General features: G+C 45.5%; 5 protein-coding genes and 1 long non-coding RNA gene across 6 annotated transcripts; 4 read left to right on the plus strand and 2 right to left on the minus strand.

The window, feature by feature from the left end:
• Positions 1-1,624: 1,624 nt before the first annotated feature.
• LOC119136859 lies at positions 1,625-7,389 on the minus strand. The gene is made up of 3 exons (XR_005100817.1): positions 7,310-7,389; positions 5,956-6,050; positions 1,625-2,010 (listed from the first exon to the last, which is right to left on the minus strand). It is a non-coding gene; the product is annotated as an uncharacterized LOC119136859 (long non-coding RNA).
• On the plus strand, positions 2,291-4,269 carry LOC119136854 (5-beta-cholestane-3-alpha,7-alpha-diol 12-alpha-hydroxylase-like). Its single transcript, XM_037275635.1, has one exon. The coding sequence runs from the start codon at positions 2,336-2,338 to the stop codon at positions 3,866-3,868; it is 1,533 nt and encodes a 510-aa protein (XP_037131530.1). The 5' UTR covers positions 2,291-2,335; the 3' UTR covers positions 3,869-4,269.
• On the plus strand, positions 5,178-13,840 carry gjc2 (gap junction protein gamma 2). The gene is made up of 2 exons (XM_037275638.1): positions 5,178-5,715; positions 11,836-13,840. Exon 2 carries the CDS (start codon positions 11,865-11,867, stop codon positions 13,104-13,106), a length of 1,242 nt encoding a protein of 413 aa, XP_037131533.1. The 5' UTR covers positions 5,178-5,715; positions 11,836-11,864; the 3' UTR covers positions 13,107-13,840.
• A 160-nt stretch (positions 13,841-14,000) lies between these two features.
• Positions 14,001-16,033, plus strand: iba57 (iron-sulfur cluster assembly factor IBA57). Its single transcript, XM_037275640.1, has 3 exons — positions 14,001-14,449; positions 14,889-15,226; positions 15,433-16,033. Exons 1-3 carry the CDS (start codon positions 14,109-14,111, stop codon positions 15,837-15,839), a joined length of 1,086 nt encoding a protein of 361 aa, XP_037131535.1. The 5' UTR covers positions 14,001-14,108; the 3' UTR covers positions 15,840-16,033.
• On the minus strand, positions 15,968-18,574 carry jmjd4 (jumonji domain containing 4). Its single transcript, XM_037275636.1, has 6 exons — positions 17,997-18,574; positions 17,767-17,932; positions 17,547-17,672; positions 17,171-17,438; positions 16,921-17,067; positions 15,968-16,776 (listed from the first exon to the last, which is right to left on the minus strand). Exons 1-6 carry the CDS (start codon positions 18,247-18,249, stop codon positions 16,444-16,446), a joined length of 1,293 nt encoding a protein of 430 aa, XP_037131531.1. The 5' UTR covers positions 18,250-18,574; the 3' UTR covers positions 15,968-16,443.
• Positions 18,575-18,824: 250 nt separating this feature from the next.
• snap47 (synaptosome associated protein 47) lies at positions 18,825-21,835 on the plus strand. Its single transcript, XM_037275637.1, has 4 exons — positions 18,825-19,453; positions 19,531-20,012; positions 20,641-20,765; positions 20,956-21,835. The coding sequence occupies exons 1-4, from the start codon at positions 18,948-18,950 to the stop codon at positions 21,100-21,102; spliced, it is 1,260 nt and encodes a 419-aa protein (XP_037131532.1). The 5' UTR covers positions 18,825-18,947; the 3' UTR covers positions 21,103-21,835.
• The last annotated feature ends 4,705 nt before the right edge of the window (positions 21,836-26,540 follow it).

Consider the following 26,540-nt stretch of genomic DNA (forward strand, 5'->3'; position numbering starts at 1 on the left):
GTTTCATCACAATGGTTAATGATCGTATGATAATTGCAAGGGCAGATATCGAAGCGATGCATAAAATTGTTTCCATCTGGCCGATTCCCAAAAATATTCCCAGATGCAAAGTAATAGTTAGCTTCTGTACGTTCTACTTCGTCTCTCCCAAATAAAACGGTCACTGACTTTGCTGAGTCATTTCACATTTATATAAGCAATAGCAAGTGGAATTTTGGGGTTCAAAATGTCCCAATAAAAAAGGAGTAAACCATGTCCAATCTTATAAAAGTTCCAAAGTTACGGCCTTGGAGAGAAACGTTCACATGCAATTCACATTAAAGTCTGCCCGCTGTACACATCGGGAACATTCCAAGTGTTTTGTTCCTCCGCCAAACTGTGCTCAAGGTTCCATCTTGGAAGAAAAATAAATCTCCCTTGGTGTGCCTAAATCTGAATAAAAAATAAGTGTGTTTTTTTCAATACAGTGGTACCGCAACGTTTCACCCAGTCATGTCTAGTTGCTCTGGAGTAACCTTCTCTATTGATCGATCGGCTGATGTAAACACACAACATTGTTTGTAGTCAGTCACTAATGCGGGATGTCCACACAGAGAGATGCATACAAGTCAGGCCTCTGTCACAAAAAAACTGTGTTACTGGCTGCTTTGGTTATTTTTGAAATGCTGATCAGAAATGTTGCTGCGTCATTTAAGGAGGTTTATTGACTTATTCATCGACTTCAAACTACCGGTCGACATGACATCATCGGTTAGCCAATTTGTGAGGCAGTGAAATTTATTTGTTTCCTGTCGTATTTGAACTTATCATCGACCGTAATCGGCGCACGTAACTGGACTTTGGCATCGACATTTTCGCACATTGTACAATACATTTGTTCCAAGAAGCTGGCCAATCTTTTGTGCTATCCACTGAATGAACCCAACAGTTCCAGCGTCATCAAACTGGGCACGACATTCTTAAGTCATAAAATACATTTTACCCTTGATGTAATCTAAAGCATTAAAATACAACATGCATCTACTTAGTCTCCATTGTCATTCCATGTTTGTTTACAAAAAGCGGTTTGCACTTAATATTTACTGCAAAAATTATTTCGCCAATATGCACCGTACAAAGTTTTTGTCATTGAAGTTTGACGGCTACATTTCATAGCTGGACGTGACGCCTCAGCATCAGAAAGAAGTGACACATAAAGTCAAAGAAGAAGCACGGCTTTTGTTTTGACACAGTGATTGACAAAAAGGGGAGTCCGGCTAGATTTGTGTCAACAAAAGAAAAAAAAAAAAAAAAAGTCCTCTGCGCCCAGCTGAGGAAAAAATGCCTTTGGGAATAACCTTTGGAAAACTGCCAAAGAAGCATTCGCAACAAGCCAGCATTACTTTAACATTAGCTGCAAAAATGTTTTGTGCTATTGTGTAAGCTGAATGAATGGATTTTGGACGGCGAGAGCCCATCCAATCAGGTGGCTGCCTTTTCGCCCCCACCCTGCTGACAGACTTACAAAAAAAAACATGAATGGAGCTGGAGTGAAAATGTTTACTAAAGAAAGTCATCATCGGCGGGCGAACAATGGCGGCCTTAACGCTCTCCTGAGAGCGCTGCCTGTACTTGGTGGGGATCGCTTTTGATGAGAAATGAGCCATTGTCTCACTTGCTGTTGTCTTGTGCGAGCGTAGCGCGACAATGCCTCTGTTTTGGAGTCATTTACTCGTGACAGGTATTCGGACGGTGTGTGTGCTAATATTTTGGAAGGATCAGTGATTGCTACGTAAAATCTGCGATCCAATTGTTGCGTCACATTTAGCTTTAGCGTAGCACTGCAAGGGCCCTTGATCAGGCTTTTGAGACATCAAAGAATCTGCTGTGGTACTTGTTTGCATTCTCGCAGTGTGATGTCCGTTTGTTTACATACTCGCTGGGGTCGTTGCACCTGGACTGTTTGTCATCCCACCACGGCGCAGCAGGCCACATGATAGAACAGGGTCCCATTTATCCGGTTAAAGATCCCTTGAAGAGACGAAAAATGGTTAATCCTCCTGTTTATGTTTTTACTTTTGTACACCATAAATGTTCACGGGTCATTTTTTGGTACACCAAAAACCTTTACAGGTCAACAAGACCCGCTGCACGTTTAACCATTACAAAAACAGAACACATTAAAAAAACATTTGATCCCTACCACAACCACTCTTCTTGTCCCTCAAGTCACAGCCAGGTCAATATGTTATTATTATATTAAAACTGAAAACTATGGGAGGGGCCAAAACAGCGTTTATATTCTGGCCGTGCATCTTCTTTCCAAAGCATACTTGTTCTGTCAGAGGGATCAGTCATGGGTGGGCCGGTGCTGCCGATACTTGTTGCGCTCTTCACGGCACTGATGGGAGGATTGTATCTTCTTGGGATGTTCAGACGGCAGAGGCCAGGAGAGCCCCCTCTGGACAAGGGTCTGCTCCCTTGGCTGGGCCACGTCTTGGAGTTCCGCAGGAACATGTTTAAGTTCCTGCGGAGGATGCAGGAAAAGCATGGCGAGGTCTTCACCGTCCAGCTGAGCGGCTTCTATGTCACCTTCCTGCAGGACCCCTTGTCCTTCGGACCGTTCGTCAAGGAGAGCCGGGAGAAGCTGGACTTCAACAAGTACGCCAAGCAACTGGTGCACAGGGTCTTCGGCTACTGGTCACCTCACAGTGAGCATCATCACCTGCAGCAATCCAGCAACAAGTATCTGAAGGGGGACGGGTTGGAGGTCCTCACACAGGCCATGACGAACAACCTTCAGGACCTGATGCTGCACGACCTCGGCAAAGAGCAGCGTGCCTGGACAGAGGATGGCCTTTTCATGTACTGCTACAATATTGTGTTCAGGGCGGGCTACCTGGCCCTGTATGGCAACGTGTCCCCCAAGTCCGAGGACGGCTTGGAAAAGGCCAAAGAGAAGGACAGGGTGGAATCGGAGGCCTTGTTCTACAAGTTCCGTGCGTACGATCAGCTCTTCCCCAACCTCACGTACGGTATCCTGCCTCCCAAGAAGAAACTGGAAGCGCGAGGGCTCCTGGAATACTTCTGGGATACTTTGGCGGTGCACAAGGTGAAGACTAAAGACAACACCAGCGGTTGGGTGTGGGAAATGCAGCAGGTGCGGGAGGAGATGGGCATGGACAAGGCCATGATCGACAGGTACATGTTACTCCTCCTGTGGGCCTCGCAGAGCAACACGGGCCCATCTGCTTTCTGGCTGCTGATGTACATCATGAAGAACCCGGACGCCATGGCGGCCGTCACAGCCGAGGTGGACCGGATCGTTCGTGAGTCGGGCCAGGAAGTGAAGCGCGGCGGGCCGTTACTGAACGTGACGTATGAGATGCTGTTGAAGACCACCGTCATGGACAGCGTCGTAGAGGAGACCCTAAGACTCCGCGCCGCGCCCCTTCTCGTCAGGGGCGTGCTCCAGGACATGTCGCTGAAGATGGCAGACGGCCGGGAGTTCCTCATCCGCAAGGGGGACAGGGTGGCGACCTTCCCATACACTTGCGTGCACACGGACCCGGGCGTCCACCCTGACCCGCTGACCTTCAAGTACGACCGCTTCCTCAATCCCGACGGGAACAAGAAGACGGAGTTTTACAAAGACGGCAAGAAGGTGAAATACTACACCATGCCCTGGGGCGCCGGCGTGTCAATCTGCCCCGGCCGCTTCTTTGCCAATAACGAGCTCAAGCAGTTCATCTTCCTCATGCTGGTCTACTTTGAGTTTGAGCTTTTGGATCCCAAAACGGAGGTCCCCGAAATAGACGTCCGGCGTTGGGGATTTGGAACCATGCACCCCGACAGAGAAGTTCCCTTCCGATACAGACTCAGATATTAAAGATGCAATCAAGTCGGCCTGATCTACCACCATCCCAAAAAGTGGGCACCTGGCTTTAGACACAGCATGTAAAGAAGAAAAATCAGCCACCACAATTTGTCTCAGTCTGATGAATTAGCATATTGCGTCACAAAACCAATCACTTTGCTTTCAGTCGATTGCACAGTTTAAACCGTTTTCTCCATTTGTCAGATGCAATCGTGGGTGTGCCAAATTAGTAGATCATCTTTTTGCATGCTCAATCTGGTTTGCACAAACCTTTAGTCGGACCGCTTGACATACTTGGCGGGTTAGCCTCAGGATTAAGTTTAAAATGATGATGGAAGAATGTATTTATTAAAATAATCAATAAAGCAGTTGTAATTATGTATAGATGTAACTGCTGTCAATTTGACACAGAATTGGTATGTAGTCTCATACTTTTTTTTCACTTGGTTTGTGTTTTAGTCTCAGATCAACACGATGTGTTCAGCCTAAACCTTCCTCATAAAATAAAGTATGAAAAAAAATACTGTGTGTTTGTGTTTCATCAGAATGGTTAATGATTGTGTGATAATTGCAAGGGCAGAAATCGAACGCAATGCACAAGTAGTACCCGTCTGTGTCTCCATCATAAAATATTTCTTTACTGTACAGTCCATGTTTTCAGTATCACGTTAGCATTTGTAACTGGCACACAAGTATAGAAATAAACCAGCCGCTAATTCACTAACTACAGCCCTTTGACGCTGTGATTAGCGACTCGTCAATCAGTTGCTGCGTCATTTAAGGAAGTGGTTTATTGACTTATTCATTGACTTCATCGGTTATCCAATTTGAGAGGCGTGAGGGTTCATAAAGTTGTTTCCTGTCGTATTTGACTTTTCATCGACTGTAATCGGCGTACGCAACTGGACTTTGGCATCGACACTTTCATACATTGTACAATACATTTGTTCCAAGAAGCTGGCCAATCTTTTGTGATATCCACTGAATGAACCCAACAGTTCCAGCGTCATCAAACTGGGCACGACATTCTTAAGTCATAAAATAAATGTTACCCTTGATGTAATCTATAGCATTAAAATACAACATGCACCTACTTAGTCTCCATTGTCATTCCATGTTTGTTTACAAAAAGCCCGGCAGGGTTTGCACTTAAAATTTACTGCAAAAGATATTTCACCAACATGCACTGTACAAAGTTTTTGTCATTGAAGTTTGATGGCTACATTTCATAGCTGGACGTGACGCCTCAGCATCAGAAAGAAGTGACACATAAAGTCAAAGAAGAAGCACGGCTTTTGTTTTGACACAGTGTTTGACAAAAAGAGGAGTCCGGCTAGATTTGTGTCAACAAAAGAAAAAAAAAAAAAAAGTCCTCTGCACCCAGCTGAGGAAAAAATGCCTTTGGGAATAACCTTTGGAAAACTGCCAAAGAAGCATTCGCAACAAATAGCAACAAGGCAGCACTGCTTTAACATTAGCTGCAAAAATATTTTGTGCTATTGCGTAAGTTGAATGAATGGATTTTGGACGGCGAGAGCCCGTCCAATCTGGTGGCTGCCTTTTCGCCTCCATCCTGCCGACAGACTTACAAAAAAAAACATGAATGGAGCTGTAGTGAAAATGATTACTAAAGAAAGTGTCAGAGTGGCGGGCAAACAATGGAGGCCTTGACGGAGGCCAGCTCTGCTCTCCTGAGAGCGCTGCCTGTACTTGGTGGGGATCGCTTTTGATGAGAAATGAGCCATTGTCTCACTTGCTGTTGTCGTGTGCGAGCGCAGCGCGACAATGCCTCTGGACACTCGCTCAGCATGCTCATCCATAAAACGTACAAAAGATCGCCGCTCTATCCAAGTGGACAGGTAAGAAAGGCACTTTTGGAGTAGCTTGCTCGTAATACGAATTCGGACCGTTTGTGTGTGTGTGTGATGATATTTGGAAAGATCAGTGATTGCTACGTAAAATCTGTGACCCAATTGTTGCGTCATATTTAACTTTCACGCAGAACTGCAAGGGCCCTTGATCAGGCTTTTGACACGACAAAGAATCTGCTGAGGTACTTGTTTGCATTCTCACAGTGTGATGTCCGTTTGTTTACATACTCGCTGAGGTCGTTGCACCTGGACTGTTTGTCATCCCACCACGGCGCAGCAGGCCACATGATAGGTCATGGTCCCATTTATCCAGTCAAAGATCCCTCGAAGGGACAAAAAATGGTTAACCCTCCTGTTTATGTTTGTACTTTTGTACACTCAAAAATGTTCTCGGGTTGTTTGTTTTGGTACACCAAAAACTTTTACAGGTCAACCAGACTCGCTGAATGTTTAACCATTAACAAAGAAAAAAATTATAAAAGGGTGTCCTTTTTTCATCTTGTCCCTAAAGTCCCTCAATAAATATGATTTTTAGGCATCAGGTTGATCCATTTGTTAATTTAAAATATCGGTTTGACAAATATTTTTCATTCAAATATTTTTCAATAAATTTGAAGAGTCCTATTTTTAAAAACTCTCATAATACAGTACAAATATATTCTTTAGAACAGTCTTCTCACGTCAGGAAAAACAAACTTCTGTAATCTATGGAGGAGGAGCTTCCTATCTCGTGGCCACAAGTTGCAATGACAGGAACAAAAAAGAAGCAACTCCCTTCGAGTTCGTCATAAAATTGAGCTTTTTTTCAAAACCAGTCCTTAACCCTTTGTGCGCTCACCGTCTGACCTTGACCTCATGTCAATGATTAACCTCAGACACGCTTATCACGGCCTTCAAAAGCTGAGTCATGCATCATCTGCTAACAAGAAACCGATATAATGTGCACATAGTAGGAGCTGTCGTTGCGTGAATAAAGTGCCAGCGAGCGAGTGTGGGAGATTCCCCGTGGCGCCCCCTGCACTGTTGGTAGTTCACTGAGTTGGACTGAGGCATCGAAAGAAGAAGCAGGAGGAAGAGGAGCAAGATGCAGTTAACATTTCTCTGCTACTGCAAATGACCCTGACGAGGTCTGCCGTTCCCCCGGGCGTGCCCTTGCTCGCACCCTATGACACGGCTGGTTAAGACAAGATAATGTCAAAGATGAAGGCCGCCCCCCCTTTACGATGCTCTGCAGGCAAAGCTTTGTTCTTGCCTTCCTTTGGATGGGAAGTTGGATTTTAGTGCCCTGATGGGAAAACATCATTAGCCACAGAAAGATGAAAATCTGACGTGGATTAAAAACGGCAAAATATGAATTTAAAAGAATTTAAAGTGACGTGGAAAAAAAAAAAAAAGCACTGTGCTGCCTTGTACAAGTGGCGACTAAATTGTCAGATATGCCAGCAGGTTGTACGCTGACTGGGCACGGTGACTCCCGTTGTCTATTTGGGTGGGAGATGTTAGAACAGCGACACGCTCACGCATGAAGCCAGCAGCCCGGGCTCATGTGCGCGAGACGCAGCGCAAGTTTGCTGGCGCCCACCTCAAGGCTCTTTTCATCTCCGTCGCTTCAGTGGAGCCGGGCCTTAGTCAAACTGGCACGGGACGCGCTGGGCCCGCGGGTAGGATAGGCTCGGCTGAGAAAACGAGGAGCCAGATGAACAAATGAGATAGGACTGCCACCACTCTCAGGCAGCCTATGGGATACACCCCCCCCCCCCACACCCTCGACACCCCTTCTCCCATCTCTCAACGGCGCCCCTCCCACCCAAACATTTTAATGATAGTGCCACACAGCACAGGCGGCGCGGGAGCAGTTGCATGTTCTGGTGTCTTGTGTCACTCTTCTCCGAGGAGGGGGGGGGGCATTTCCGAGTCACATGGGGGCAGCTCGATCCGTTACATAAACGCAGACCTCCACAGCCCCGCAGTCTGCTCGCATCAACTCTGCTCAGCGCAGCCGTGTGGCTTAAAAAAAAAAGACGTGATGACATTGGCGGCGGCCAAGGAGAGTTGTCGACATCTTCGTTGGGCTACGCTGCCAACGCTCACAGCTCACACTGACCTCTTAAAGGTGAAGCACGCTTGAAAAACAACAATGCCGAGGCCTGTCTCCTAGGGGGGTCCTATTAAAAAATTATTCTTATTCCAAAGTTATCCAAATAATTTTACAACTTTTTTTACAACAATATATTTGACTTTATTCACTTAATTTTAAGACCCTTCACTCATTCTACTTTTTCTTGAAAGAAAATTGTAATTGCACATTTTTACACAATATGTTTGGGTGACAACATATAATAGCGACATTTGCTTTCCACGCCCCCCCCCCCCCAAATATAACCTTATGAATATTCAAGAGTGCCGTTTGGGTGCAGCACGTTGCCAGCCAGACCTTGGATGGCGAGCAATGTCAACGCATGTCTTACAGGAGAAAAGCTGCGGGCGCTTCAATCAATAGTTATCAACATGAAGCACGCTGTCCCAAAGCTAGACTAGCCCGAATTATCAAAGGACAACAGGGTGAGCGTCTCTGTTGTCATTGCTCCGAATCTGCTGCTAGTTGGGCTTGGAGCCACTTTGACTTTTGGAGTGTTTGGAGACAGAGAAACTGGTTCGATGACTGGCCGTTCAATTAGGTACATTTGCACTGAAGAGATTCAATATGAGATAGATTATTTGGAATTTTCTGGTTTAAAAAAAAAAAAAAAAGGTGAGTTTTGGTTGATCATGTCAGAGTGGTTTTCATTTAACGACCGATGATCATCAAACATCAAACACATCTGGTCGTTCTGACTCAGCGATGTTTGATTATCGCAGTGTCAGGTGTGCATTTTCATTCAAATCGTTTTATTTCCTCTTCTCTTATTTTAGTCATGACATCAAATTGGCTTTCCAAAATGCCAATGGCAAAAAATGTTCATTTTTCTGATCAGTGCATGGTGAAACAAAAGGTTTAACGCCTCCCGTATGTGCTCTATTTCAAGCGAGGATGTTGGTGTCAGTATCGTGTTTCATTAAATCACTGCGACCTGCGAGTGTTAATCGTCCGTCACGGGCAGCCACTTCCACTTACTGTCGAGGAACACTCACTCAAAGCGACGTTGACTTTGACTGCCTCGCAATGTTCACTTATCAGCCATCTGCGTCGTTTGGACGAGGCGAAGATTTTTGGAAGAAGCAGCAGGGAGAAAAGTGTTGAAAGTTGAAGGGAGGGAGAAAGATTAGCCAACCACGTGCTTATTTGTCCCCGCGGGATTGCACATGTCAAAATCACCACTGCTCACTCCAGCAGCGTGGCCCGTCTTCTTACCGGGGGTGCTAGCTACGCCACATCTCCTTCGTCACACGGAGAGGGCAGCCTGCGAGGCCACGGGTCCCGCAGGCCCGCGTGGCTTTTCTTTGGACTGGAAACTACTCAGACAGCACTAAGATCCTCTTCTCCACTGACAAATCTGAGACAATCACGCTGATGTGATGTTACAATCTGCGGGTGGTGCAGATTCCTAAAGTCACTTTTTTTTTTTTTTTTCTTCAGAGGTTATTTGCGGAAAACTCGGTCCGCTGTTTTTGTCATCCGGCTAAAGCAATAAAAGTATTATCCTGTTTTGATGGCATCTAGTGAAGTATTTTTCTGCCTCCCAATCAATTTAGTTTTAAGCATTATATGGCCACTGTGACGATGACCAGATACAAGCTGGATACAAAACCGCCATCTGTCAATTTGACTTTTGACGGATCCCTTCCCGAATATGACAGCAAGCTTGTCCATGCTCCAAGATGGAAGATGTAAATATTATCATTACGACGTGACTGAGCGGATCTGCACTCAAGCCTCTCATGTCTCTAAAATCTGAGACGTGTCTATTTTTTTCTGTTTCAGGCACGGCGCTACGCTTCGGCCCGAAAACTCAGCCCTTAGTGACCTCAGTTGTCCAAATCCTAATTTTCAATTTTCTGTTAAATAAACACAAATCCATTCTTGCAATATTGCGATTTTTTTTCCCCCCTCAAGTAAATATACCTTTACTCTTGTAATACTTTAACAATCTTGTTTTGTAAAAGCTTCATTTTAATTTCAATTAAAAGCTGGCAGCATTTTAAGGTAAAGGCAACACGACTCTTATTGAGCCTGGTCAGATTGCACAGGTGTGTGTGTAGCTTAAGCTATAAGGAGAGAGATGGCGAGAGAGCGAAAGAGCGAGGTGTATATATACAGAGAGAGCGAGCGAGTGAGAGAGAGGAGAGAAAACGTGAGGAACCCTCATGGTCTGTGTTACAAATGTTGCACATGAGCGCCAAGTGTGTGGGAATGAACACGCTCCCTCACGTCGGTGTTCATATCATTTTGCACTACCATATTCTTACATCTCAACTCTTGAATGAGGGTCTTCTGCCAGAGGAGGATTTTTTTTTCCCATTGTTCTTCCTTTTTATTAGGAAGACTTCCGACATGCTCAGAAAGCCGGTGTAACAGAATCCAGACACCGGCAAGAATGTGAGGAAGGAAAACTGATCCAAAAAGAAAGTCTTACGTGTTTTTGGAGGGTTTTGAAGTGGTCTGGGACTTTAGGATGGAGGTGGTGTTCTACGCCCTGGATTGGGCAGGAGACCTAAAGGGGGATCTTTAGGACGGGAAATGCATTTGCCACTTCTCCAGGTGGGTTTTTGGTTTTTAGCAGATCTCTTTGTAAAAATCGCATAAATTACTGTAGTCACATAAATTGACATACGTATACATTGTTGCATTTCGTTCAAGATGTCCGTCGGAAAACAAAGATGTGGAGTTATAGTTGGTTCTTTATTTGCAAGACCTTGGGTTGTTTCAAGTACACAATGCACTTCAGCAGATGAAACAACGTCATAGTTACGATCAGAAGGCTTTAGTGTCCACAAGCAGGAATAAGGTAGAGAGGAATAGGGAGGGGAAAAGAAGGAACAACATACATAAGGCAGACATTTGTTCTGTTATCTCCTGAATGTCCTGTTATCTACTGAATGTTTTGTATCTGTGCTCTGATGGAGCAACTCTGTTTGTATAAATTAATAAGAGTATTTACACATCTATGGAGATCCAATAAAACAAACAAAAAAGGAGTTCATATGACAATTCTTTAGCTTGGCTGTTATTTGCAATGGCGCTGAACCGCACTGCATCACACTGTGACCTAAAATTTGGTTTCGTCATTTCGAACATGGGGGATGCCAAATTTAAATGCCTTAATTTTTGACACATATCACTCAGTAGGTTCTATAGATTTAGAAAATCCATATGAACGGCGAATGTTATATTGTTTAAAAAAAATTAATATATTTTTCAAATCTAATTTGTATTTTATTAGATTATCATTAAAACCTTTTTGAATGATTAGTTATTTATTTATGTACTTTATCATCTGCAAACAATATTACAGAGGTCTACTACTGTTCACGTTGACCTTGAAAAAAATGTTGAGGACCCCAACATTTTAAGTACAACAATTTCTGTCAAATACTAAAATATTTTGAATATTTGTCACAGTACTGTTTTTGAAAAATAACACATTGTGTTCATTTTAGAAGAATGTAGAAGACTAAAAGTCTGTTTAAATGACTCAAAGCTCTCCTTGCGCGGTTTTGGATGACATCAGCTGACCTCAAGCGCATCGTAGTCACTTTAAAGTTGAAATTTGTATGGAAGTATTCATGGCGAGGCGGCCCCGCATGTCATGCCATCCTGAGGCACACTTACCCACCATTGATGCCATCTGTCTCCACGAGGCCAAAGGCTTCCCCAGTGTCGGCAGTGCTGGATCATAAGGGGGTGTCTGTTGGGTCACGCCAGAGCCTCTCCTGTTCCCTCAGATGGCAGGGGAGATGGCACATCCCACGCCGGGGAGCACGGGGCGCCGTGAACTCAGAGAACTCATCGTCGCGTCAAAGAGACTGTGAAGAGAAAGAAGGCCAAATATTTTTTCTCCACTGCTCAAAAAGTAGCACGCTACCAATGAAAATGACCACGTTACCAGGCAAGCAAAAGATCTCAAGTTCCTACATTTAATTAGTTCTGTTTTTCTCTTCTCGCCACAGACTCTGGTTGAAAAGGTAGCAAGGGCAACATGAGTTGGAGCTTTCTCACGCGTCTGCTCGAAGAGATCCACAACCACTCCACCTTTGTGGGCAAAGTGTGGCTGACCGTGCTCATCATCTTCCGCATCGTGCTCACGGCCGTCGGGGGGGAGTCCATCTACTCGGACGAGCAGACCAAGTTCACCTGCAACACCAAGCAGCCGGGTTGTGACAACGTGTGCTACGATGCCTTTGCGCCGCTCTCCCATGTGCGCTTCTGGGTCTTCCAGATCATCATGATCTCCACACCCTCCATCATGTACATGGGCTACGCGATCCACAAGATCGCTCGCTCCTCCGAGCTGGAGCGGCGAAGGGGTCACAGGATCCGCAAAAAGCCGCCGGCTCACTCGAGATGGCGGGGAAGTCACCATCTGGAGGACGTCTTGGAGGGGGAAGATGACGACGCGGAGCCGATGATCTACGAAGACACGCTGGAGGGTCCCGAGTCCAAAACCGAGCTGGCGAAAGAGCAGCCGAAGCACGACGGTCGCCGAAGAATCCTTCAAGAGGGGCTGATGCGGATCTATGTTCTTCAGCTCTTGTCACGAGCCGTCTTTGAGATTGCTTTCCTTGCGGGACAGTACCTCCTGTATGGCTTTCAAGTTAGACCTTCCTTTGTGTGCAACCGGATCCCCTGTCCGCACCGAGTGGACTGCTTTGTCTCCAGGCCCACTGAGAAAACAATCTTCCTTCTCATCATGTATGTCGTAAGCTGCCTCTGCCTCATCTTGAACGTTTGCGAGATGCTTCACCTGGGAATCGGCACTTTTCGAGACACCCTGCGCCTCAAGAGGAACCGGGGTCGGCGGAGTTTCGGCTACCCCTTCTCCCGCAACATCCCCGCCTCCCCTCCCGGATACAACCTTGTGATGAAGACAGACAAGTCCAGCAGGATGCCCAACAGTCTCATCACCACCCACGAGCAGAACATGGCCAACGTGGCCCAGGAGCAGCAGTGCACCAGTCCAGACGAGAATATCCCCTCCGACCTGGCGAGCCTTCACCGCCACTTGCGGGTGGCCCAGGAACAGCTGGACATGGCCTTTCAGACATATCAAACGAAAAATCACCAGCAGACCTCCAGAACCAGCAGCCCCGTGTCCGGGGTGAACATGGCGGAGCAAAATCGTGTCAACACGGTTCAGGAGAAGCAAGGTGCGAGGCCCAAGTCAGCCACGGAGAAAGCAGCCACCATTGTAAAAAATGGAAAAACTTCTGTCTGGATCTAAAATATTTTCTATTTTAACAGTTCTGTATTAAGGACTGCACTTGAAGACCTGCGCTACTTTGGACAACAATCAGAATATTTTAAGGATTACAGAACATAGCGGAGAAAACTGTCTAGAATTGTCTTTGTTATCTCCCAGCGTTATTTTGTGCTTTAACATGCAACTAGTTGGTTGTCTCTAACTTGACTAAACAGAAACCAAGAGTGTTACGAGCAATTCATTGACTGCTGCCAAGCTGGATTTATTAGCCGAATTCTTGGGAGGGATGACTGCTGATTGTTTTTGGAAAGAAGGGTATAATATGAATGGGTTTGACTTTGATACTATGTATATAGTATGAATGAGTGTTGCTGGAACCAGATTACATGTGACATATTTTGAGAAAGAATCATTACATTCCTGAATGCTCTCCTAACAAAACCATTCGTTTTCAGTCACTGCATGACCCCCCCCCCCCCCCCACACACACACAAAAAATCACATTTTAAAAGCAAGATCAATTGTTAATTTATACCGTCTTTTTGCTATCTAAAGGAGATGCATGCTTTACATAGGTTACAATAGAGAACCCACCTTTAGCAAAGAAACTACAGATCCTTATGTTGTGCTTTTAAAATGGATTTTAACGTTTAATCCTGCCTTCACGTTTATCATTCATCAAAGTGCCTCAAACTTTTCAAGACTGTTCTTGTATTTTCCTCTGGAAAAGAAAATAAAGTTATTGGTTAACTCTGTGTTTCCCGCAGTTATTTATGAGCCAGAAGTGTTGGACATTTAATTTAAGAAGCTAATAAAAACAAGTGTGACTTGACTTGAGTCATCCTGACGAAGCACTTATTGACATCGCGCTCTCCCACGTGTTCCACTATCATCACGGAGCAAAGGATTGTGGGTATACAAAATGGCGACCTCTGTAATGTCCTATAATGCGTAGCTGCCGACAACTCTTATTTAACTAAGCCGACTCACGTTTTTTTTCCCCCCACGCAGTACACTGTCGCCATGAAGCTATCTTGTATCGTGAGGCGGGCGCTCACCTTCAGCCATCGCTTCAGTATCGTCGCGAGCAAAAACGCCGCCTTCGGCGTTTCGCCTCGAGCGGGTCTCCGGGTGATGAGGTACAGCCAGGCGGCGCTTGACGAGCCGGCCGCGCCGGTCCAGCTAGCGTGCTACCGCTTGGACCACAGGGCGCTAGTCCGGGTCCAGGGAGCCGAAGTTAGCGCCTTTCTTCAGGGGCTGGTTACCAACGACGTGTACAAGTTGGAGGAGGCCGCCGTCGGGGCCATGTACACTCATATGCTCAACGTACAAGGGAGAACGCTCTACGACATCGTGATGTATAGGTGAGTGGCGGGAATTATGGTGCGTTGGCGAAAACTCGGTCATGTTTGAACGTTATGTCCCTCCATCCAGCCATTAGATGTACCACTTGTCCCCACGGGGGTGGCGAGTGAACGATATGTCTTGTGAAATAAATAACGTAAACCTGGCTAATAGTACATATGTATAGTATGTATCTGTATGGTAAATAACGTTACATCATAGTCGACTTAGGTTGACTTGGAATGCAACTTATTGGGATTGTCAGACATTTCGGACGGAAGTCCTAAGTTCCAAGTTGGATCGTTCCTATTTATAGCAATGGACACAGCATTTAATAGTGTGGGTGGTCCTGCACTTTGTCTCACAGTTCCCATGTGGAGTCTGCGTGCTTGTCGATATTAAAATAAAATGGATGGACATTGAGAATGATTTTTCTCTTGTATTTTCTTCCATGCACAGGGCACCGGGAAGTGGCCTCCTCCTGGAGTGCGACAGCACCATGACGGATTCGCTTCTGAGACACCTCAAAGTCTACAAGATCCGCAGGAAGATCGACATTAATTCGTGTCCAGACCTTTTCGTGTGGGCCGTGCTGCCCTTGCAACAAAGTTGCGGCCAACGTTTCGGAAAGCCCGAGCTCTCCTCGCCAGAAAAGGCCATTGTGTGGGAGACGGACCCTCGGACACAGGACATGGGCTGGAGATTGGTTCTGGAAAGTCAAGTGGACCCCTTCGATGTGATCCCGTCATGTCAGAAAGGAGACACGGAGGAGTACAACAAGCATCGCTATTCCATAGGTAAGCGCTAAATATTCTGGTGTTGCCATTTTTTGATAGTGTTTAAAAAAGATTATTATTGGTAGCAATATATGCATATTTGGTTGTTTCGTTTGAATAAATATAATAATTTTTTATGAATAATTACGAGTAGCCCTTTTGTTCTGGTGAGGAATGTGAACTTTTAAAGCATGTCTTCTTTGTTGTTTGTTGTCATTGTTGTCTAGGACTTCCAGAGGGAGTGAAAGACCTTCCTCCAGGGGTGGCGCTACCACTGGAATCCAACTTAGTCTACATGCAAGGCATCAGTTTCACCAAGGGCTGCTACATCGGCCAGGAGCTGACAGCCAGGACCCATCACACCGGCGTGATCCGCAAGCGTCTCATGCCAGTGCGCTCGTCGGCACCCATCCAAGGCCTGGAGGAGGACGCCGCGCTACAAACGCAGTCGGGCAAGCCGGCCGGGAAGCACCGCACGGGACTGGGACATCGGGGCCTAAGCCTGATCCGCCTGGCTCACGCCAAGGAGGTGTTGACGGTCAAATGCGCCGACAGCACCCAAGTGACGCTCGAGGCCTCTGTGCCCGACTGGTGGCCTGAAGATGAGAAAAGCGACTCGCAAGCTTCCATGTGACTTGCGTGAATGCTGCTGACACATTTCAAATGGAAGCCTCAAGTGCTGTTTTAAGGTCACAACTTTATTATTTATTTTTAAAGGGCGAATGATGAGATTGACACGTGCAATTCACAGCGACAAGCCAATCATGTCATGAAACGTCAAGAGTTTTAATTAAATGGTGTATGAAATAATATATCATAAGTATCAAAGTGCCTTCAAATGTTTTCGTTTGCATTCAAGCTATATCCAAGATGCCTAACTATGCATAAATAAAGTTGCAAAACAATGCAAGGTCATTGACGTTTCAGAAGCAACGAAATATGATTCTATGTTTTGCTGACATTTAAACAACCAAGGACGCCTTCTGCTAGCTACGACCTACATCTGAATTTCGCCTATTACCACTCACACTGGACCAAGATCCACTATTTTCAAGCAACAGTTGGGTCACCCTGAAGAACTACCATCTAAAAGTAAGTAGAAGTGAAGTGCTACCTTCACAGTTGAAAATAGAATCTATGCTTTTACTGTTTTCATGGATATGAGCTTGGTTTAGACTCCGGGGCTTAAAAAGTAGTCACCTTCTTGCACCTAAAATGTCTGCATTCCACCTAACCTATCAGTCTGGATAAAGATGCTGCCCCCTGGTGGACTGTATAGTGTCCCGAATTTGCTGCAACAGCGTTTCCGGCTGCACGGCGGACGCCGAGTGGTTGAGAAGCTTGAAATCCTCATTACACAGCAGGAGCTCCAGGATGTGGGCCACGCGTTGCAAGTCGAAGGCCGCGTGGTAAGGCCCGAGGGTGACGAGCACCTCCGAGAGGTGGCGCGGGTAGTCGGCGCCGTCTCCGGAGGGGCGGGCGTTCAGGAAAGTCATGCGGTTGTCCGCCACGATTTTGAGGAACGACGCAAACTCCCCATAGTCGATGCCGGAGCAGGCCTTCATAATGACCTGAAGTGAAACATAAAACAACTCAATTTGGGGTCTTGAGTCTCTGGACCTTCTCACCACCTCACATCATTTCCTGCATATGTAACTTCTTTTGAAAATGGACCATTTTAGGAGTCGTACTGTTTTGGAAATGGCGCTTTGTACCTGACAGTGCTGATGCCACGAATCCATGGTGTTCCTCCACTCGTCGATCTCTTTCTGCACCGAAGACAGCTCGTTCTGCAAGAACTGCCACATGATGTCCACGTTGCAGCCGTTCAGCCAGTTGTGATTGATGGAAATGGTGTCCTCCTACAAGAACATGTCATGAGACACAATCATTTGTATAAAAACAATCAAAAAGTACATGTGACATAATACATCATCTATTAGGAACCCCTTCATCTGTGCATACCAGATTATAAACCTGATGGTGCCATCCGCTGGGCACAAAAATAATTTCACCAGCCTCCTGGATGATCTCAAGCGGTTGGCAGGCCTCCAGGGAGTGAGGAAAAAGGCTCCTGTCGCGAAGCTCTCCCAATGTAACGTCATAGGGGAGGTTGCCGTGCGTGTCTCTCAGGAACTCCTCCTGTCCGGGAGGATACAGCAGCCATTTCTTCCTGCCGCAGATGTTGGCCGACCAACTGTACGAGCGGAACACGTCGGCGTGGAATGGCGTCCTGTGGGCAACGGCCGCGAGAATGTTCAGCCACAAAAAATGTCGCGACAACTCTCACTTAATATGAATGGCAAATTCATGGTCATTCATACGTCACCAAAATCCTTACCAGGATCCTTTGGGGCCCATGTAGACAAAGCGGTAGTCATCCACTTCAAGTGTGTCCCAGTATTCATTCAGCCAATCAGATGTAAAGAAGATGGGGGTGGTGTAAACGTGATGATCAGGAAAGTCCCTATGACAAGATTATGCATTCATTCAAAAAAAGACTACTTTAGAATATGGGTTGCTATATGCTTGTACTATATTACATATGCATTGTATTGTACCTGGACATGTGCCAGTCTTTAAGATAGAGACATCCTTTAGGGGACGAATGTCCATTCTGGATGTGCTCCTTCCAGTACTGGATGAATTCTTTAAAAGGCATCACTTGTTTGGGGTTTGCATTGTATTCTTTTGCGTTGCAGTTGGCCACAGGAACAGGAGTCTCCCCTGAGAGGAAAAACAAAGGTTTAAAACTAACGACAATATATTATTCTTCTTCATTATTATTTACCAAATTCCTGCAGCAGCTTCTGGAAATGAGGCTTGCCCTCCTCGGTCACCCATTCTTTCCTACACTTCCACTCCTCGGTAAATCGCTTGGAGAAGACGCACGGGTGATTAGGGAGCAGGTATCTTTTGAAGAATTTGGAGTAAGACAAATCATTGTCGATGTAGTCGACGAAATGCGACGAGCAGAATTGGTCGTAGGACTGTCGAGGGATTTTGACCAGACTGCAGCAGTTGCGGTAAGCATCCCTGTCCATGGTGATGATAACATTAGGTGGGATCTAGATTTTTTTTCCCCCAACAAATTAAGAAAAAACATTTAGTTTAAACATATAAGTGAAATAGTCCAAGAATTGTTCCGTGAAGGTGACATCATACAGTCCCCGGCAAAGAAAGAACACATCCATGTCGTTGCACTTAATTTACTACGCTGTAACTAATATTCTTGCAGCGGCTGTAGTACTCGTTCTAAAATTTAATTTCAGAAATAATAATGATGAAAACACGATCTTTGCTAGCCGAAATGGTTGTCCCAAAGCATTGCCGCAGTGGACCATTATCTCAGTGGATTTTCAAATCGGACAGTAAACAGTGCAACACGATTTACAATGACGCCATTTCCGTTGTGATAAACACGCTAAACAACATTAAATATTTACTATAGCAGGAATATTATCAAGTTGACGTAAAAATATTTTTTGAAATATTAAGATTTAATCGACAGGAAGGCAAATTTGTCAAATATAATGTCGAACACAATACTCAGCTACACTAGAATAATTACGTCACTTCCTTGATAAACATACGCAGCAAAACAAGGCAGAACGTTTCGGAATTTCCACGAGTGTTGTTATTTTTAATGTCTTAAGGTTTTAGAACGCTTGAGCTCATTTAAGGAAAGAGCGTCGTGCCCATGTGAGCGGCAGGACCGAAAGCTCGCTCATCAACTTCCATAATGAGCCGAGAAGCTCCCATCCACAACTGGCCCGGCTCCTACTACCTCACCTCGGTCAAGAGGTGGGAGAACGGCACGCTGTCCCTGAGCCGAAGCGCGGTGCATTTCGTCTCGAACCAAACCAAGGAAACCCTCGCCAGTTTCCGCCTCTCCCGCATCATGGAGATAAAAATGGAATCATCTAGTTTCATCTTCAGCACTCTGACGGTGCTGGAGGAGGGTAATGTCAAGCACTGGTTCGGCTCCCTCAAACCCAACCGGGTGGTGGTGTACAACGTGATGGAGCACTTCTGGAGAGAGCGTCTGCTGTCCCCCTCCAGCATGGAGACCAGAGGTGGGGTCACCGAGAATGAGCCCTCCAAGGGCCAGGAGCTTATCAACCTCGTGGCCGGGGCCCAGAGACGATTGGAGGACACCGGGAGGGTTCTCAGCTACCAGGGGGAGCAGTTTGATGGCATGATGGAAGGCCTGGAGAAGATGGACTCGGACCTGGGAGTGGCTGATAAGTAGGACTTTTTTTCTTTTACCAGTGCAAAAATATAACCATCTTAACATTGTACAATATCTCCTATTTTTTCTGCAGACTTTTGTCAGAACTGGAGTCTCCTTCCTGGTGGCCTTTCAGTAAACTCCCATGGAAGATTCAGCAGGAAGCAAAGGCGGAGGACGCGGCCCGGGCCGCTGCCGCATCCAAAGCGTCTGCGCGTAGCAAAGTGATCACCAGCATCCCAGCCGTGGTATCCAAAGACGGCGACTGCGACTTGAAGCCCGGCTGCTTGCTGATTCTGCCGTCCTCCCTGGAGGTCCGCGACGCCACCTGCAGCTTGCTGCACCGCTTCGACCGCAGCGAGGTGGATGAGATCCGCGTGCACAGCCCTTACGAGATCACGGTGGGGCAGCGCTTCATCGGAAGGCCCGATGTCCGCTGCCGGCTGCTGTCGGCCAAGATGCCAGAGGCGCTGGCTGTGCTGGAGATGCAGTACAAGAAGAAGGTGGAGTTTTCTGCAGAGTACACTGCCTTTCGGGCCACACCTGCTTCTTCGCCGTGTGACGCGGACACAGCCGGTGAGGAACAAACTCGAGTCGAAGTGAAATGGAACAATTACGATATATCCGAGTCGCTTTGCCTGGTCAATCAACACATGGTCAAAATACAGAGCAATTGACAACTCTAGCGAGTACAGTAAAATAGTGATGGGAAAATGAAGCTTCATGAACCAGTTGTTGTATTCTTTGGCTCCTCTAGATGGCAATGTTGGTTTAGTGAGGGTCGGTGGGCTTTCAGCTCTTCGGTGAACAGAGAGTGCCATCTAGAGGTCTACGTAAACACAACAACGGGTTCATGAATCATCTTGAAGCTTCATTTGCCCATCATTACAGTCAAATACTGGAATAGGGCTGTCACTATTGGATATGTTTAGAATTACATTCCATTGTTTATTCCATAGGTGATTTGAATAATCTGATCCAATACCCTTATTATTTTTTAAACAGGCTTCTATACTTGGACCGCTTCTCTGTTTTAGAAATGAAGAGCACAAACTTTGGCCAACCCTGCAGTTGATTCCACCGTTTGACCACTTAGTGGCAGTATAGCTCTATCATTAAACACCAGCACACATCTGGAGAGCCCTTCTGCTTGGCACAAAAATGCAGGCACTCTTTTAATACCTCTCCACCTGCCCCACCTCAGGTTTTCTGCACGGGTGCCAGGAGATCGAGGTCCCCATAGAGATCTCGGCGGGGGATCTGTCCCAGCTGCAGGTGCACGCCCTCCAGCCTGCCGTGAGCCAGGCCGAAGCCCAGGAGCTCAAGCAGGTGACTAACCCGTGCGGGGAAAAAAGAAATATCACCATATTGTCGTGGTGGCGTCAGTTATAACCAGGGTTATAAATTCTATTCTCGTTAGATTTGATTTCAGTTTGAGTTTTCATTCAGTGTTAATTTGCTTTTCAGAAGGGAGTTGTTGAAAAGACAGATTTGGAGAAAAGTGCGTATGTGTGTGCAGATGCTGCTCCAGCTGAAGAGCCTGGCCCTGGAGGCAGAGACGGAGCTGGAACGTCAGGACGAAGCGCTCAAAACCCTGAGCAACTCTGCCGATAAAGCCTCCATGGCCATCGGGGAGCACACCTGCCGCATGAGGCGATTGCTGTAGACACTGAGTCACAGACGGACGGACGGACCAAGCGTCAACGTGGTGCGGGAGGGAACTTCCAAAAACTTGAAAGATTGATGAGAAACTGTTGGCACTTTGAAAGACATTTGTTACCTTTTAGAAACGGAACTCATTTTATGTTGGGCGATGTGTCCACAATTGCTCCTAATTTCTTGCTACTTTCAACTTGTTTGGTCAAGAGTTGATTTTCACAGTATTGGCTTTCATCGACATCTGTAATTGGTCCGTTCGAACGAGAACAGTTCTACACACCAGGTAAGCAATATGCAGTTATTTATTGCGTAAAATAGGGTCGGGGAACATATGACTCATCAAATGTATCCATGTTGCACAAAGCACACTCTCGCGAGGAGACTATAGCATGCGCCATTGGATACACAACTTCCTGCTCCTTTAGCGTCATTGTCAAGACCTACAACGTGTTCGAGTATAATAATGTGAGATGTGCACCAAGTGTTGCATGTGTAAAAGACAATGAAGCTGACCAATGTGTAAAGGACTCACATATTGTAATTGTTGTCTGTCTGCTACGTTTACATAAACAACATTTTTCTAATCGGATCAGAGTTCGAATTAAAAAGATGATGGGATGCACTGTTTTCATGGACACTAAAAATGTAAACGTAGCCACTGTGAATGTGATTTATCTGTTCCATGTGCTGTATACAATCCGCAAATAAAACCATGAGAAATTCATTTGAAAACTTCAAAAGTTTCAGTGTAGTTTCAACTTTTCCTAATATTAATGGTGATCCAGGAATTTCTGGTGAGTGCTGGCCATGTCCTATATGTGCCAACAGTCTGCCCAACCTGGTATTCCAAAATGGAATCGAATATTTGCAAAATGTGCTTTTTAGTTTCAGTTATTGCTCTTTTTGTATTAAATACTCATATTTATTTTTATACCAAAAATATATTTTTCAATTTTAGCTTGAATTATTTCATTCGTTTTTGTTCAAGACAATTGTCGGTCAGTCATTGGAACAACAGCTTGGCAGTGAAGGAGCGTTCTTTGGTTCCATTACCGAAAGTCAACAACCTTCATCGCCGATTCCCATGTGGCAAACTGCAAAAAGATGCAATTACTGTTCCAGCAGCCCCAGTTTAAGATCCTCAAAAGCTTGCCGGTCTGCTCCCAGTCACTCAATCAGCGTGGATGCTCAGTTTTGACACGGTGAAGTGGCGCGGGGCAAAGGCGCACACCGCATTCTCATGTGAACTCCACAGTCCACACACACACACACACACACGCTGGTGTGGTTTCCGTGCAGCCTTGCAGCACGAGGAAGCAGCGGCGGCGGTGGAGGCCTCGTCCTCACCGCAGACACACGAGAGCGGGCTTTCCCTTAGCGGATGGTATGGATACTCAGGAGGATTGGGTCGGCCTTGACGCCTTGTTTGCGGGCCCGTGTGACTCCGCTGATGGCCGCTCAGTCAACAAAGAAGAAGGCGATTGTGGGCTACGACGGCGCACATGCGGGCGGCCTGGCCTTCCGCAACGTGGAGCCATGTGACTTTGAAGACAAACAGTGTGGAGGGAATCATCCCTGGGAATGTTTTTCACTCTCCGTCTGTTTGCTTTGCTCGCTTTGCTGAGAGATGATCTCGAAAGGTAGTCGTAATCCAGAATACAAGCAAAATTCGGAAATATCTGACAATCCAACACATGAATGTGTGAAATTTATAATCCCCCCCCAAAATATCACAGATCGAAAATGTCCTTTTTTATACATAACCAATCCATCCTCAAACCGTATGCAATCTTCCAAAATTAAATGATATGTAAAAAAAAAAAAGCTAACTTCTAATCTGTTAATGATTTGACCATGTCCGGCCGCATTTTTTGGCCTCTTTCTTGCAAGCGCAGGTGTTGCCGGGCTTTCCGTTTGCTGAGGGAGTTTCTGGTTTCAGGAAATCGGATGATGACGGCCGGATGGTTTAATGTCAGAACTGGGAGAAAAACCTTTCCGGAACAAAGATGCTGGAGTCCAAGTGGTGGACCTACCGGATGATGCACTATAATGTTTGCGGCACACCTGTCCTGTTGTTTGGTTTAGGTCCAGTGTGACTGAAATAAATAAATAAATAAATGAACATATAAATACATGAATAAATAAATAAAATAATACATGTCACATGTTTGACAAATTTTGAGTAGCCGCACCGATGGCTAAAGCCCAACGCCAAAATCAGGCCAGTGTACCATGACATCCATTTAGCACCCTCGCAACTCATGCTACATAGGAACCCCCAGCTCGCCCCTCAAAAGGGACAAATTCTGCATTTTGTATTTGAAAATCCTCTTGGAATTTGCTACAATAATGACTTTGGACTGCATGAACCCGCACAAGAGGACAACAACAGTCACACCAGGGTTATTGCTCCGGCATCCGGCGTGATTACAATTAAAGATGTGCCTTCTCGACCCTCCCACCTCGCTGGATAAAAATAGTCTTTCTTGGGTTAGTGTGCAAAGTAAATAAGCAGGCCACTGATCCCGAGGATGCCGATTCTTTAGGGGTCATTAAAAACAGATAATGGTAAAAGTGGTTCCGGCGTGGGCAACATAAAACACACCAGTGGGGTTACACATAATTAACGTCACTTTTTCCATGCATATGTCCTGGCTCACTTTTAAATTGGGCCAAGAATATCCTCAAATGAATCATTTATATCAAATCTGTGTATTACAAGGTGTATTTTTAAAGTTTTACAAGGTGTATTTTTAAAGTTTTTTCCCACTCCTTTTTAGCAGTTAGCATTTTATGATGCTGTTTTTAAGCTTTGAAAGGGGAAGTCAGATAAAAAAAAACATCTTCAAAATATCTTCTATGCACCCTCCCAAGTCTAAACATGGAATTATGATTAGTATTGCATATGTGTAATATGAGTTATAGGGCAAAATCCAACCGTTTTTATCCATCTCAGGAGGCGGCCATTTTGGCACTTGGCTCATCTATTTACTAGCTTTGGTCATGTGACATTTGCAAGCTAAACTAAAATGGAGTAATCAACCTGTTTTATAAACTGAGACTAATCGCACAAGCAGTTCTGAAAATGAACGAATAAATGAATTATTAATTAATTTCAAAACCAAAAGTCAAAATGGAAAAATTCCAAATTATGTGAACTCTCCTTGCCACCCATTGATGAAAAAAAAATGGCACAAAACTGAAAATGGTAGCACATGCTCAGTTTCTGCAGAGCACTTTTCAGGATTGCATGCCTGAGAATTTATTTCCATAATTTCAAGGTTTTTTGGGGGGGGGGGGCAACACCTATTTAGCGGAAACTCCTTCTCTCTCTGCAACTACGTGGGGAAGCCGCCAGCAACTGCGCAATTGGAGAAGATGGAATGGAGTACACGCACGTACGCAGAGAAATGCCTGGCAAGGTATGAAAAAAAAAAAAAAATGACCAGATGTTTACCCAGCCCGACCATACGCGGCCCGCTCGCTCGAGGTCTGCGCTGAACCTTTGACCATGCAACCACGAAGGCCGACAAACAACGACGCCTTCCCGCAAACAGGAAACGTAGCGTCCCTCAATCAGGAATCCTCTTTTTAGTGTCGGAAAGCATGCCTGCTTCCAATTAAAGCATCGAATATCAAAGACAATGCCTTCCATTTTTAATGTGCATTCTTTACGTGTTCCCCCCCCGGTTTATTTGGACGGCAAATTTGTGGGTGGAGCCCTCGACTAATTGGTATGGGAAACTTGCACCTGTGGTCGACCGATGTTTTGAGAGTCCGGAGCGTCGAAATATTTGGAAGCGGCGGCGGCCCGGCTTTTTGTGTGGAAAAACAATTCCAGATGGCATGTGATGTGGAAGATTTTCTGGAACAATACAGCGACGCAGCGGTTAGGAGTTTTCCGAGATTTGATTTCAAAGCGAGGCCCATATAATTTGTCATTCATCGAGAAGCCTTTGAACCGCGTACTTGCTCTCACACGAGCGGCCTTAAAGACTTCATGGTGGTGCCACCAGTTGCTGCAATGCAGTCATGTCTGCTCCATAATGGATGATGTCATTACGCTTTCTCAGACCTCCAAAACACTTCTGTCGATTTATTCGAACTGTTAATAATGACCGCTGCACTATTCAAGCATGATGCTTTTGTCAGTGCTAAGCTAACAAGGCTAGCGATCCTGGTTGCAGTGTTTGTAGTGGCAAGTGGAAGCGTCATGTTGTAAACTTAACCGACTTAGCAACTGTAACTGTTTTTTTTTGTATGAATAATTAAGATTATTACGCAGCTGCACATAACCCAGACTGTTTTTCTTACATTAACTAATATAAAATTCTGGACAGCTTAATGAGCCAAATTCTGAGGTCATTAACTTGAGCCGTTTAATTCAGAGATTTGTTTTTGTTCTTCACGATGCATTCAGCGATCTTGTACAAGATGCCTTCCTTCAACTGAAGGACACATGGGTGGACGTAATATATTTCTTATCTCAGCGAGGCCTTGAGGAGTCTTTCATCTCGCAGCTTCCTCATTGTTCCCACCGCGTGGCCACGGCCGTTTTCCCTCCCGTTCATGCAGCTGCGCTACTCCCTGCCCAATATCAAACTTAGCGAGGACTTAATGAATCGCTTTTATTTGACATACGTGTAGGCTATCAGCTCCGTTTGTCTTTGTAATGCTTTATCTCAAATCTTTGAGCTATGTTTAGACTGGAAGCGCCTCGGATTGTGTCACTTTACGCTTTGAAATGTAACATGATGAATATCAGACAATCCTGCGGAGTTTTCTTGCGTGGGGCAGATCCGTAGCGACATAGCTAACGATAAGTTTTTCTCAAAATCGTTGATGGTCGAATTACAGGCCTCGGTCATTACTCACATCTGCGAGCGAGGAAGAGGTCGCCTTTTCAATGTATGGCCCTCCAACTTAGCATTCTTTCAACTTAGCATTTAGCACTAAAAAGTAGTCCTGCATTGTTTTTGTCAAATATCTGTCGCCTGAAACGTTTTATTCACTTTCCTGCATTCCGTCTCTTTGTCAGTACACATTTGTTTTTGTTTTTTTTGTCTCCGGGTGACAATTCTCTAATGTCCTGAAAACTAGCAAGGACGCTATTAGTTTTGAACAGGATCCAGTCGAATGTGACCGTCACGGGTGAACGCAAATGAGGAAATGTTCTCTCTCAGCATGCTACCGTCAGACACAGTAGGGAAGCGGAGCGTGGTAACTTGTTATTTTAATGATGTCCTCCCGCGTTCATTTGATGGATGTGGGCCACACAAGTGGATATGCAATAAGTGCGCTTCGACGTTGGCCAACATCAGCTTCGGTTCCTTCGTGATTGTTCGTCGGCATGGAGAATGTGAGGACTGTGCGTTCGTTTTAGGAAACAAAATCGGCATCTGGCACTTGTTTTGCTAATTGTGTCAATACCACAAAGAAAATGGA

This window comes from Syngnathus acus, chromosome 17 (assembly GCF_901709675.1).
Source record: "Syngnathus acus chromosome 17, fSynAcu1.2, whole genome shotgun sequence".
NCBI classification, from domain to species: domain Eukaryota; kingdom Metazoa; phylum Chordata; class Actinopteri; order Syngnathiformes; family Syngnathidae; genus Syngnathus; species Syngnathus acus.